General features: G+C 54.3%; 1 protein-coding gene across 2 annotated transcripts; it reads left to right on the top strand.

The window, feature by feature from the left end:
- LOC115642992 (cytochrome P450 2G1-like) lies at window positions 1-12,091 on the top strand. 2 transcript variants are annotated; one of them, XR_003998272.1, is made up of 10 exons: window positions 1-825; window positions 2,445-2,607; window positions 5,379-5,528; window positions 6,032-6,192; window positions 7,345-7,521; window positions 8,348-8,489; window positions 9,507-9,694; window positions 10,561-10,702; window positions 10,921-11,156; window positions 11,302-12,091. XR_003998272.1 is itself a non-coding variant. In XM_030546737.1 (9 exons), the coding sequence occupies exons 1-9, from the start codon at window positions 646-648 to the stop codon at window positions 11,100-11,102; spliced, it is 1,485 nt and encodes a 494-aa protein (XP_030402597.1). In that variant the 5' UTR covers window positions 1-645; the 3' UTR covers window positions 11,103-12,091. The 2 variants fall into 2 exon arrangements, 1 of the variants encoding a protein (XP_030402597.1); XM_030546737.1 differs by having other exon boundaries at window positions 10,921-12,091.
- The last annotated feature ends 257 nt before the right edge of the window (window positions 12,092-12,348 follow it).

Genomic DNA, 12,348 nt, shown 5'->3' on the forward strand with positions numbered 1-12,348 from the left:
TGGCCGCGTACTCCTAGAAACTTCAGCGCTTGCTTGGGGACTGCAGGCAGCAGCCGAGCAGCGGGGTTGGAGGATCTGCGGGGTACCTACAGGTCGGTGCCCGTGTCCTTTTCTGGAGCAGGGCCTAGCTTTCTCTCTTTGAGCACCGGCTGGACACGCAGAGACTTAGCTGCACCTGTTACTGCAGAGGCAGAGAGAGGGAGCTGGGCGTTCGGCTCAGTGTCCCACCCACAGAAATATCTGGGTGGGTTCTTTGGCGGTTGCTGCCCATCCCCAGCTATCTTGCATGGGTGTGTTTTGGAAGATAATCGCTCCGCTGCCTAGATCATAAGACTCGGCTACATAGCCTGGGCTTAAACAAGCAAACAGAACAGCCCCAAGGACCTGGATCCGAGAAGAGCTTTGACACGGATGTTTTCCAATCCCCTCGTGATTCCAAAGGTGTTAAAAAGGTCAGTGCCCCAGTGACTGGCTGGCAAAATTGCCCCCAGACTGTCAATTTCTGAGTTGCACCCAGCTCTGGGGAATACGGACACAGCCAAGCATCAGGTGAACTAGGTCATCCTTGCCAGGTGCCACGAGATTCAGCTCCTGGAACCTACGTCTGACGCTCCGGCTGCTCCTGGCCCACGGGTGGCTGGCGCGATGGAGCTGGGGGGAGCAGCCACTCTTGTCCTGGCGGCTGGCGTTCTGTGCCTGGCTCTCCTCTGGGAGTGGAAACGGCAGCAGGAAAGCAGCAAATTTCCCCCCGGACCGACTCCTCTGCCACTTCTGGGCAACGTGCTGCAGCTGAGCAGGAGGGACCTGTTCACCTCGCTGATGGCGGTAAGTCAGCGGCATGTGAAAATCAACCCTTTGGATATTCCCAGGAAAAAGCTACAGGCAAGGGAGCTAAGGGTCAGAGTCCTCACCTGTACCTCAGGCAGGGTGACCAGATGTCCCGATTTTATAGGGACAGTCCCGATTTCAGGGTCTTTTTCTTATGTAGGCTCCTATTACCCCCACCCCCTGCCCCAATTTTTTATACTTGCTGTCTGGTCAGCCTAACCTTAGGGTAAAATAATTTTCCTACATCCGACCATTATAAACCCAATTAAGGTTACACTTCAAAGAAATCTGAACATGTTAAATAACCTTAACTCTGTCCTTTGACACCCCCCAAAACATGTATGATTAAGTTCAGTGTTTGTGAGCAAAGATGAAGCAGATTTTTACACGCACATTAGACATTTTTCCCACTTATTTTGTCCCAAGACAGAGTTAACGTTAACTCTGAATTTCCTGGGTTTATAATGCGTTGTGATGGGCTAGTTGCGATTCCTCTGTATCATGTATTTTATTGATGTTTTCTCAACCCTAACTCCATCTTAACGGAGTCGTTGTCTGGGAGTGTCTCCATGTGTGTGTTTCACTTAGTAATGCCCGATGTCGACAGTAAACAAGAATCTGGGTGCGGATGTTAGTTACCATGGGATAGTTTGGAAGATATCAGTGATCAACCTTCAGTCTTGTAATGGAGTTGAAGGGTCAGATCCGCTGGTGTGTGCTCACTGCTCTCACCCGCTCTGGAGCAGCGAGAAGTGGCCAGAGCTGCTATTTAGGGATGGTTTGTATTCTCAGAGAAATCCAAAGTAGCCCCCGGGAGTGGGTATCAGTTTTCCCCTCTGCCTCCTGGCCTTCGGTTCCCCCGCCTGCCCGGCCAGCTGAGAAGATCTGGTCCAACAAGCAGCTTGTTTGGGGGGGGAATACGATGAACTGTCACTTTTTGCCGTTTTTCACAACTGAACGTCAGTTTGTCAACCGAGGCTGATGCGTCAGAGCATCAGAAAAGCTTGCACAGAGTTGCCCTCTCTCGAAAGGGCCCATTGTTCTCCAGGAGGGTGAAGCCAGGAGTCTGCCATGAGTCCAATTCTCCCAGCCCTTTCTAAGCCCCAGAGAGCTCAGCCACTGGCTAACAGCAGTCGAGGTTTGAGCCCCGATGATCAAGAGCCGTTCCCTCGTTAAGAGCTTTTTCTGTGTATATTCTTCTGTGGAGAATGAAGCAAGAACCATAATTCCAGTTCCCACCTGAATGCCCCGTGAGCAATCGACCTCTCGGTGGTGTGATACGTTTGATAAATGCACAGACAAAATCGTATTGTTGTGTAATCTAGGCAGGTTTTCGCACCACACCCAGCCCGGTGATAACGGCTAAGGGTGTGTCACAGCTAAAATGCAAATATAATGAAAAGAGAATCACGCAGGGTCGCTGAGTCACTCCCGGGAAAAATGTAGGGGCCAAATCCTCAGCTTTTGCTGATTCCCAAAGGGCCTCCCTGGACTAGGAAGGGGGGAAGTTTTCACAAGGGATATTGAGCCACACGTCTTTCCTCTAGGCCCATATGCCTCTCTCGTCGGGGCAGCGTCTGTTCTTTCCTTCTGATTTACAGTCCTTCCCCTTGCAGCTGCGGGAGAAGTACGGCCCGGTGTTCTCGGTGCTCCTGGGCCCGCGGCGGGTGGTGGTGCTGTGCGGGCACGAGGCCGTGAAGGAAGCCCTGGTGGATCACGCGGAGAAGTTCAGTGGCAGAGGAGGCATGCCCACATTGGACAGGATCTTCCAAGGTTATGGTGAGCGGGAGGGCGGAACTGGGTTGCAACATGGGAAGCCATCGCATTCCTCTTTGTGGATGGTTGTCAGCCCCCGAACCTTGCCAAAGCATCGTCCCGCCCTCTACCCGGCTCACCAGCCGGTCGGGGATACGGCCTCGTCTGGGTTCGCCTCGCTGCTCCACATCGGACAGAGCAGGGAGGAGAAGCTAGCTCTGGCACGACCCAGGGGAGCGCCCCACGCCCCGTTGGGCTCTCTGCGGGTCACGGGCACTCATTCGCTCACATTTCTTTTTGTCTGGCTGGCGGGTTTTTGGTGACAGGTTTCCAAAGGGCTTGGAACAAAGACACATTTCAAAATGAGGCTGGTCAACTTTCTAACTGCACAAAGCCGAACACTCCTTCCCCACCCCTGCCCCAAGGCCCCGCCCCTGCTCACGCCATTCCCCTCCCACACTCACCAGGGAGGTGAGGACTCTGGCTGTGGGTGCAGACTCTGGGGTGGGACTGGGATGAGGGGTTTGGGGTGCAGGAGGGAGCTGGAGCAGGGGGTTGTGGCACTGGGGGGGGTGGGCTCCGGGAGGGAGTTTGGGTGTGGGAGGGGGCTCAGGGCTGGCACAGAGTGTTGTGTGGTGTGGGATCCAGGAGGGAGTTTGGGTGTGGGAAGGGACTCAGGGTTGGGGCAGGGGGTTGGGGCACGGGGGGGGGGTCCGGGAGGGAGTTTGGGTGTGGGAGGGGGCTCAGGGCTGGCACAGAGTGTTGTGTGGTGTGGGATCCAGGAAGGAGTTTGGGTGCGGGAGGGGACTCGGGGCTGGGGCAGGGCGTTGCAGTGCGGGAGGAGGTTTGGGGTGTAGGGTCCTGGCGGCACTTACCATGGCTCCCAGGAAGTGGCTGCCAGGTCCCTGTAGCCCCTAGCCCAGGGGTTCTCAAACTTCATTGCACCACGACCCCCTTCTGACAACGAAAATTACTTCCTGACCCCAGGAGTGGGACCAAGGTCCAAGGGCTTCACCCCCAGGCAGGGGGCTGCAACCTGAGACCTGACCTTCAGCTTCAGCCCTGGGCAGTGGGGCTCAGGCTTTGGCTTCATCCCCAGCAAGTCTAAGCCAGCCCTGGTGACCCCATTAAAACAGGGTCGTGACCCACAGTTTGAGAACCGCTGCCCTAGACACAGGACGGCCCGGGAGGTTCCGTGCACTGCCCTCGCACCCAGAGGCACCACCCCTGCAGCTCCCATTGGTCACGGTTCCCAGCCAATGGGAGCAGCGGAGCCGGCACTAGGGACGGGGGCAGCTCGTGGAGCCTCCCTGCCATCCCATGTGCCTAGGGGCCACAAAGACCTGGCAGCTGCTTCCGCGCAGAGGTAAGGCTGGCAAGGAGCCTGCCTTAGCCCCAGGCCCCTGCTGCACTGCCGACCAGACTTTTAACAGCCAGCCGGCCGTGCTGACCAGAGCCATCGGAGTCTCTTTTCGACCGGGCGTTCTGGCAACCCTATGCCGCAGGCACCGAGATTTGGGGCTCACGTAGGATTCACTTCTGGATCTCTTTGCCATTGGCCCGTCCTCCCTTACTGGAGTGGGTGTCACGGGGCTGGGGGGAAGTGACAGATAATAAATGCCAGAGGTCCCCTGGGGAACTATCCAACTTCCCACGAGAGCCACCCGGAATCAGGGGCCAAGACCATCAGAAGGAGCCAGTGGTATTGGAGAGCTCGGGTTTGGGGGGCTCAGAGGTGCCGTACCACAACTTCAGCTGGGGGCAGTGGAAGCCACTGGTGCTGAGCACCTCTTTAAATTCAGACCCCAGGGATCTCATGCTGGGCAACCATAATCAGTGGCCATAGAGTCCCATCCAGTTCATCCTCTGTTCCTTCCTAAAATGCATTGACCTGTGCTTTGCCCCATAAAGTTCCGCACAATTTCAGCCCAGGGCTCCGCGTTAGAACCCCTGGGCTTCACACTTGACTGCAGCTCGTCACCCTTCTGATCCCCGTTGTCTCCCCTGGGCCACGCAACGGAGGTCAGTCTCCAGAAGGCCTCACACGGCCGCCCTCCCGAGAGCTTCTCACAGATGTGATCCGCGGTGCACCCCGGGAGGTGCGTGCGTAGCTGGATTTGCATTTTACGCATGAGAAACCGAAGTGCTTATGCGTGAGTCACTTCCCCTGTTAATACTTTAGTTACTCGTCTGGGAAATGGGGATTCTACAGCAGACAGGGGGGCTGGTGGCAAAATCGGGCCCTGAAGCCAGACTGGAACCTCAACTACAAGGCCAGTCTTCCTGTAGCTTCTTTAACATTTCCCCTGTGTCAATGTCTGCCCTACCCTGATCACACCTGTGGCTGTTCTCCAAACACCTCCCGGCTCGGGAATAACTCCTTCCGCACAGGTAGCATATCCCAGGCTGGACCCACCATGTCTAGACTCACTGTGTCTCCTAACACCGGAGATCAACTTTCAGGAGTGGGAAGATGCAAAGACAGAGTCAAACTGCTTGATGAGAACTTACCAGGTGGGTTAGAAGAACATGTTGGATGCCAGGAAAGCCAGCGAGATGCCCTGGGGGGTTTCTAAGCAGCATTCAGCCGGTTTCACCGGATGCAGCAGTTAGAAGAACTGGGCCTGTTTTGCAACAGCAGCATTCGAGAATAATGAGCTTGAAGGGTCCAACCCAGTTTGACAATCCCACTGATCCACTTCATTTTCCGTTTACAAGCTGACATCCCTCCATTCTCTCGCTGGCTGGTTGTCATTGGACCCTCTGCCCCTTCTGTTTCCCTCTCTCGTCCTCAGGGGTCATCTTAGCGAACGGCGAGCGGTGGAAGCAGCTCCGCCAGTTCTCTGTCGCCACCCTGCGGAGTCTGGGGATGGGGAAAAGGAGCCTCCAAGAGAGGATCGCGGAGGAAGCTCTGTGTCTGGTGGAGGAGATCAGGAAAACCAACGGTTTGTGTCTGTCGTGTTGGGGCTGCAGGGCCTTGATGGAGGGTCTAAGTTCTCCACAGGCTGAGGGGGCAGGGGGGTCTCTGTTGCTTTTGCTGGAGACTCACGGTGTTGAGCTCTTCTGAAAACCTGGCCCATAGAGCCAGGCCTGCTGGGCCCTGTTCCTCTCCCAGCCTCTCCCTCCCTTCGTGCCTTGGGCTGCCCATCAACTGCCCAGTCGTCGGCCTCCTCAGCTCCAGAGCACAGGGGGTCACACTGGGGAGCGGAAAGGGGGCAAGTTTGTGCATCGAGAGATTTCAGTTTCTATTGCCCAAGAGTTGGAAAAGGATGAAAAATCCCCCTGGTCCCAGCTTGGCGCCGAGGACGGGGGGCAGCCCATCCCCACACTTCGGTGCCCCTCGCGGTTAAGCATTAACCCCGGGCAGCTCCGATCGGCGAGGGATAGTCCCCTTCCTGCCACTCCCAGAGTTCCCGGTGGCTCAGCGCAGTCTGTTCTGCCACCCCAGGTTCTCCCTTCGACCCCAGCCGCCCCGTCAGCCACGCCGTCGGCAATGTGATCTCCTCCATTGTCTTCGGGGACCGCTTCGACCACCAGGACCAGACCTTCCTGACCTTACTCGACGTCATCCAGAACCTCTTCCTGGAGCTGACCAGCCCCTGGACACAGGTGGGTATTGCTTGCTGGGGCCGCAGGGGGTCTGTGCAGCCTGGGACGGGTCCTGGAGTGGCAGCAAGCAAAGGAGAGCAGGGAGAGAGCTAGGAATCCAGGCTGGATTTTCCAAGGTATTTAGTGCCTAAAGATGCACCTAAGTACGCTAGGCACCCACCCCTCAGCGTGACTTGTGCACCTGTCTGCAATTTTGCAGATCTGGCCCTTCATCCCTGACCGCTCCCCACCCTCCTGCAGTAGGATGGAAGGCCTTCCTCCCGGGGCTCGGACCTACAAAAATGCCAAGGCCTTATCCCTCCCACTGGCCCCAGTGCCCCACCAGACACCTGTTACTGAGGGCAGCTAACTTCACAGCTGCTGGTGTCCCCCCCGAGCTCGTCCCTCATCTCTTGAGCCTTCCTGGGGCCCAGTCTGACGCCCAAACCAGTGGGATCCTGGGTGTGGAGGTCAAAGTGCAGGCGTGGTCCAGGAAGCCTGATCGCTGCAGAGTTTCATGCCTATGCCTTTGGGGTGCAGAGCAGCCAGCCTGTCGGATCTGGAGCGCACATAGGTGACTAACTCTATCCAGGCCTGGCACAGAAACTGGGCCCAGCCAGCAGCTCGCAAAATCAGACTGTGGGATCCCAGCCGAGCAGGTGGGACGTCTCGGAGGGGCAGAAGCGGGTTCTTCCCAGCCCAGAACCAATGACGCAGGCGGGGATTCCAGGGTTGGCCCCCGCTGGTGATTCCATCACCATCCACTGGGGCTCTGGTGTCTTTTCTAAAAGCCCCAGCTCCTGGAGTCATGGGTGAGGGTCAGACTCATAGCCCACTGCCTTTTTCTCTCACGTGAGTTTGCCCTCGTGTGTGCCAAGAAGAGTGCGACGACGAGTAGCCGGCCCACGGAATGCTCTCCAAAGCCATCATTAATCTTCTTTTTAAATCTCATGATTTCTGAATGCTTGGGGATGGCGGCCCTGTCCTTGTCGCTTGCTGCTGCTTCTGGGCTGCCCTGAGCCAGCCATGGGAGCAGCGAGACGGAGGTCGGCTGGCTGCCTGCGCAGCCCGTTCCCGCATGATATCCAGTCGGGGCAGCTCACGAGTGGCCGCCCACTCCTTCTCCGTGCTGCTAACAGAGCTTTCCGCGTCTCTCCCACCTTCCCCCCGCAGTTCTACGAGATGTTTCCAGGCATCATGCGCTTCTTACCCGGCCCCCACAACCGGATTCTTCAGCACGTCAAGGTGCTGCACAACTTCGTCACCGAGCGGGTGCAGAGGAACCAGAAGACCTTGGATCCTGGCTCTCCTCGGGATTACATTGACACCTTCCTCATCAAGATGGAAGAGGTACAGAGCTGTGGGGGACAGGGAGGTATTTTGGTGGTGGGGGGTCTTCAGTGGACTCTGGGATGTTCCTTCGCATAGGCTGGGAACCACAGAGTCAGAGAGCATCACCTCGTCTGTCTGCGACCAACGGCCTGTAGAAAGAATCCCCTTTATCTTCATCCCAGCCAAGCCCTGGCTTTCCTTTCCCTTGAGGAATACCGCAAGTGACGGGCAGTCCATAACTCCCTGGTGTCGCTTTCCAGGGGCAGGAGTTCAACACACTGGCCCCGATTCTCCGCTGCCCTGCACCCAGGGCAGTTATTTACCCCCAGTGCAACATGGGGGGGGGGGTAGCATCTTAGACCCGCTTGACGTGTTCCAAAGCAAACAGCCCTGCCAGGTGCAGGGCCCTGCAGGGTCAGGCCCATGGTTACAAGACAGTGTTTCCTATGCAAATTTTCCACGTGCTCAAGCAATGCCATTGAAACCCCTTCACGCTCACAAGACAGCTCCCATGAGAGATGTGCACACCCAGGCAATGCTGTGTGCATTCAAGCAGCCCCCATCCTTTGACCTAGGATATTTTGTGAGAGAAATAGGGGTGGTTTGATCTGAGGCTTTAAGGCTGCTTGTTAATTCAAAATACTACATTAGAAATACTGAAAGATCAAATTAACGTCCTCATGAGTTTGTCGGGTTAACTCACAAGTGTATTGGCCTGGCCATGAAACCAGAGACCTCAGCCATGAATTCTGGTGGTGCGAATATTTCTCTCCTGTTTGTCACCCTGCTGTTTGGGTATCATCAGCTATGAGATTTTGGGGTTTTTTTTATTTCCTCTTTCAAGGAAAAACAAAATCCGCAGAGTGAATTCCACACAAAGAACCTGACGCTGAGCGTAGTCCACTTGTTTTTCGGTGGGACAGAGATGGTGAGCGCCACCTTGCGATATGGGTTCCTGCTCCTGATGAAGTACCCAGAGGTACAAGGTAAGTAGTGGGGCTGGTTGAAAGGTTTCTGACAAAATGGGTTTCTTCCCCTCTGTTTCAACAACCCCACGTTTAGAAAAGAGAGATCAGAAGGAAGTGGTCAGTAAGGAGCTGTGTCCCACTTTGACAGTTTTTGGAGCAAAATATTCCAATTATTCATCTTGATTTTTCTTAACTTTATATGATTACAACTCAGAATGAAATGAAAATGTTCAGAATCGAAATCAAAGGGTTTTGACCCAAAATGATTTTTTTAACCATTATTTTTGCCAGGAAATTTGTAAATTCTTTTGTGGCTCTGGTGGTTCCATTTTGGAACGGAAACAAATTTTGAAATCATCAAATTGCCCACAAAATGGATATTCCGGTTGCCACTGTTTTGCTATCAGCCATTTTTTAAATGTTTAAGAAGCTTCATTTAAAATTAAATTAAAATCCAGAGTCCCTCGGACCAGTGGCCAGGACCCGGGCAGTGTGAGAGCCACTGAAAATCAGCTCGTGTGCCGCCTTTGGCACGCATGCCATAGGTTGCCTACGCCTGCGTTAGCCCCTGTAATGAAAGCACTGGCTTTTAAGAAACTCTTCTGTTGTATAGAAGGGTGGACCCGGGACGGAAGCTGGGTTGGAATCTGGAGCACTCCACCCTGGCTCTCAACGGACTTTGTGGTTAATTTACTAGACTGGAAGTCAGCTACTGACCCTTGCGTGAACTGCCCTCAGTCACTAAGTCCATGCTGGTTAGTTCTCCACCTGTCAAACAGGGGTAGTACTACTCCTTTGTATCTTGTCTACTGAGATTTTAAGCTCTTTCAGACAGCCACAGTCTTACCATGAGTACATACAACGGGATTCTTGTCTCAGCCAGGGCCTCTCGGTGCTACCAAATTACTAATAAAAACGGTTCAGGCAGCAGCGGGACGGATATCATGACCTGCCCCTAGACCACAACTTTGCTGGGGTGTTTCGTGCCACATGCTCCCTGTGCCCGCAACGTGCCTTCCACTGATGTCTCAACAGAAAAGGTGCATCAGGAAATCGATGGTGTTGTCGGCCGGAACCGCAGCCCCGCCGCTGAGGACCGAAGCCGGATGCCCTACACCCACGCCGTGATACACGAGATCCAGCGATTCAGCAACATCCTCCCGCTGGGGATTCCACATGCAGTGCTCCGAGACACCCAGTTCCGGGGCTACATACTCCCCAAGGTGCTGAGTCCACAGCCCCATTTACATTTTAAAATACAACACACACACACACACGGCAGCCACCCTTCATGGGAGCTTGCCCTAGTGTCCATGAACATTTCTGTTTCCCTCTCCTCACATTATGTTCTGCTTAGCTATCGCCCTGCACCCCAGAGACAGCTGCATTCAAAATGTGGCTTTGAACAGACACCAGGATAAGATGATTTTCAAGTGGGTTTGGGCAGGACAAGAGGAACTATGCGCAGGTGCACACATGTGAAATACAGTTACAGGGGCGTTCCCGGCCATTGGCGGCCTGGATCTCCATCAGCTTCTCTTTCTTTCTCTAAAAGGTCACAACAAATCTCTGTTTCTGTGGCTGGGACAATCAGGCTGGGGTGTTGGGATTTCCCCAACCACTAAGTGGCACTATTTCTCCATAATTCACAGCTGCAGTGTGGCTCAGAGGAGAGGGGCCAGGACCTGGCCTGGGGAGACCCAGGGGTGCAATTCCTGACCGGCTGGGTGTGGCTGGCAGTGCACCCAGGTGAAGGAGAGCTCTGATTTCAAACCAAGCCCCTCGCACCTGGCTAGCCGCTTTGTACAAGCCACGTCGCCATGCTCTATGGGGCTGCGCTGCTGACTCTGACTCATGGGGAGAAGGCAAAGCAGGTTTCTTTGTGGAAGGGAGTGACAGCCTAGTAGTTACAGCAGGGGACTAGGTGTCAGGACTCCTGGGTTCTTTCCCTGCCTCTGCTGTATGCGTGGGTCCCAATCCTGCAAACACTCACACGGGTGACATGGCTAAAATAGATTGAAACTGATGAGGAAGCTCTTGCTGCAGTACCTAGGGCTGGCCAAACAACCAGAACCACCTCTCTTACCAGGGGACAGATGTTTTCTGCGTGCTGGGCTCCGCCCTCCGGGACCCCAGACACTTCAGGGACCCAGAACGCTTCAACCCTGGGAATTTCTTGGATGAGAATGGCGGCTTTAAGAAGAACCATGCTTTTGTGGCTTTTTCCTCAGGTACCAGCATTGCTCCCCCTTCCTCAGCCCCCCATAGATCAGGCCTCATGCCTAACAAATGAACTCCTTGAAGGCTAAGTTGGGGGAGCGTGGGTGTGACTGTGGTAAGGTTTAACTCACTGCAGGGTGCTGAAGTCTGTGCATGGAAGGGATGGGGTGACTTGTTCAATCTCCAGGACAGTCAGCCAGGATTCCTTTACTTGCCTTTGTTCCCCTAGGGAAGCGGGTGTGTCTGGGCGAGGGTCTGGCCCGCATGGAGCTCTTCCTGGTCTTTACCTCCGTCCTGCAGCACTTCACCTTGCAGTCGCCCATCGACCCCCAGGACATTGACCTCACCCCAAAAGCGAGTGGATTTTGGAACATACCTCCCAAGTACAGGGTCTGTGCCCTCCCACGCTGAGTCGTCATCAGCGGACATGCCAGGAGAGCAGTTATTGATCGTGAAACAAACAGGGTAAGCGTGTGATGGCCCCAAGGCTGGACCTGTGTAAATGAGGAAGCTTTTCCATGGTACAATCTCATTTGCAGGTCTTGACGCTGAACATTCCTGGCCAATTTACCTCAGGCGTTCACTCATGTTTTTTCTTTTTAATGCCAAGATATCCCTGAAGCCGTGTACAGTTCTGGTATGGAGAGAGGGTGGGTCCCAATCCTGCAAACACTCCCACATGCACGATGGCTGAACTCGATTGAAACTGACATGGAAGCTCTCGCTGTGACAGCTCGAGCTGGCCAAAACACACAGACATGTCCTTCGAGAAAAAAATTAAATATATATTTTTATTTCGGAAAGCTGTGAGTGGGGGAGGGGGAATGAAAAGGGGAGAGAATGGGGCTCACCAAGATGATGTGAAACATTTTGACATGTTTTACTGTCAAATTAAAACTTTGGACTAAATTTGTATCTTGGTCAAAGACATTTTTCATCAGAAAAAAACCTTGCCGTGGGAACAGCAGATTGATGCTGAAAGAGGTGACCCCCAGAGGGGAAGGGAAACCCTGCTTCTTCAGGTCAGAAAGAACAGGGTAACCCCCCTGCTTCACTGATTAGGGCTTGCAACATGCTTTGAGATCCGCACATGCCAGGGACTAGAGACAAACAAAATATGAGCATCCGCTCGGATTGGAAAGCATGAGCTGAGCTGGGGGGAGCGTGGTCTAATGGTTAGAAGGGCAGACGGGGAAGCAGGACAGACGGATTCTGTTCCTGGTCAGGTACTGTGTGTGAGACCTCAGACGGGTTCTCACTCGGTGAACCCCACCGGTTACTTCCCATTTCTTTGTACACACATGGATAGCTGGGGGCTTCAGGGGCTGAATCTCTGTCTATTGTATTTCCTGCTCCAAACACGGGGCATGCAGATCAATAAACTCTATTTTGGTACCAGGCCAGAGAACAGCTGTTTTGCTTCTTATTCTAAACAACTAAAGCCCTCTCCCCTTCCCCCTCTGCTGTTTGCAGGCCAACACTAAGGAAATAGCCAGGTGGCTCCTAGGTTTGACACTTAGCCAGCACTTCCCAGTATCAGTGGGTCTCTAATGGCCATCTACACACATCCCCTTCCATTTGGTACACCAGACTGTGGAGTTCTGGTCTCAGCGCTGGAACAGAAAGGAGGCTACGGGTCAGGGTTGTGGGGCATCGG

This window comes from Gopherus evgoodei, unplaced genomic scaffold, assembly GCF_007399415.2.
Source record: "Gopherus evgoodei ecotype Sinaloan lineage unplaced genomic scaffold, rGopEvg1_v1.p scaffold_48_arrow_ctg1, whole genome shotgun sequence".
Taxonomy (NCBI): Eukaryota; Metazoa; Chordata; order Testudines; family Testudinidae; genus Gopherus; species Gopherus evgoodei.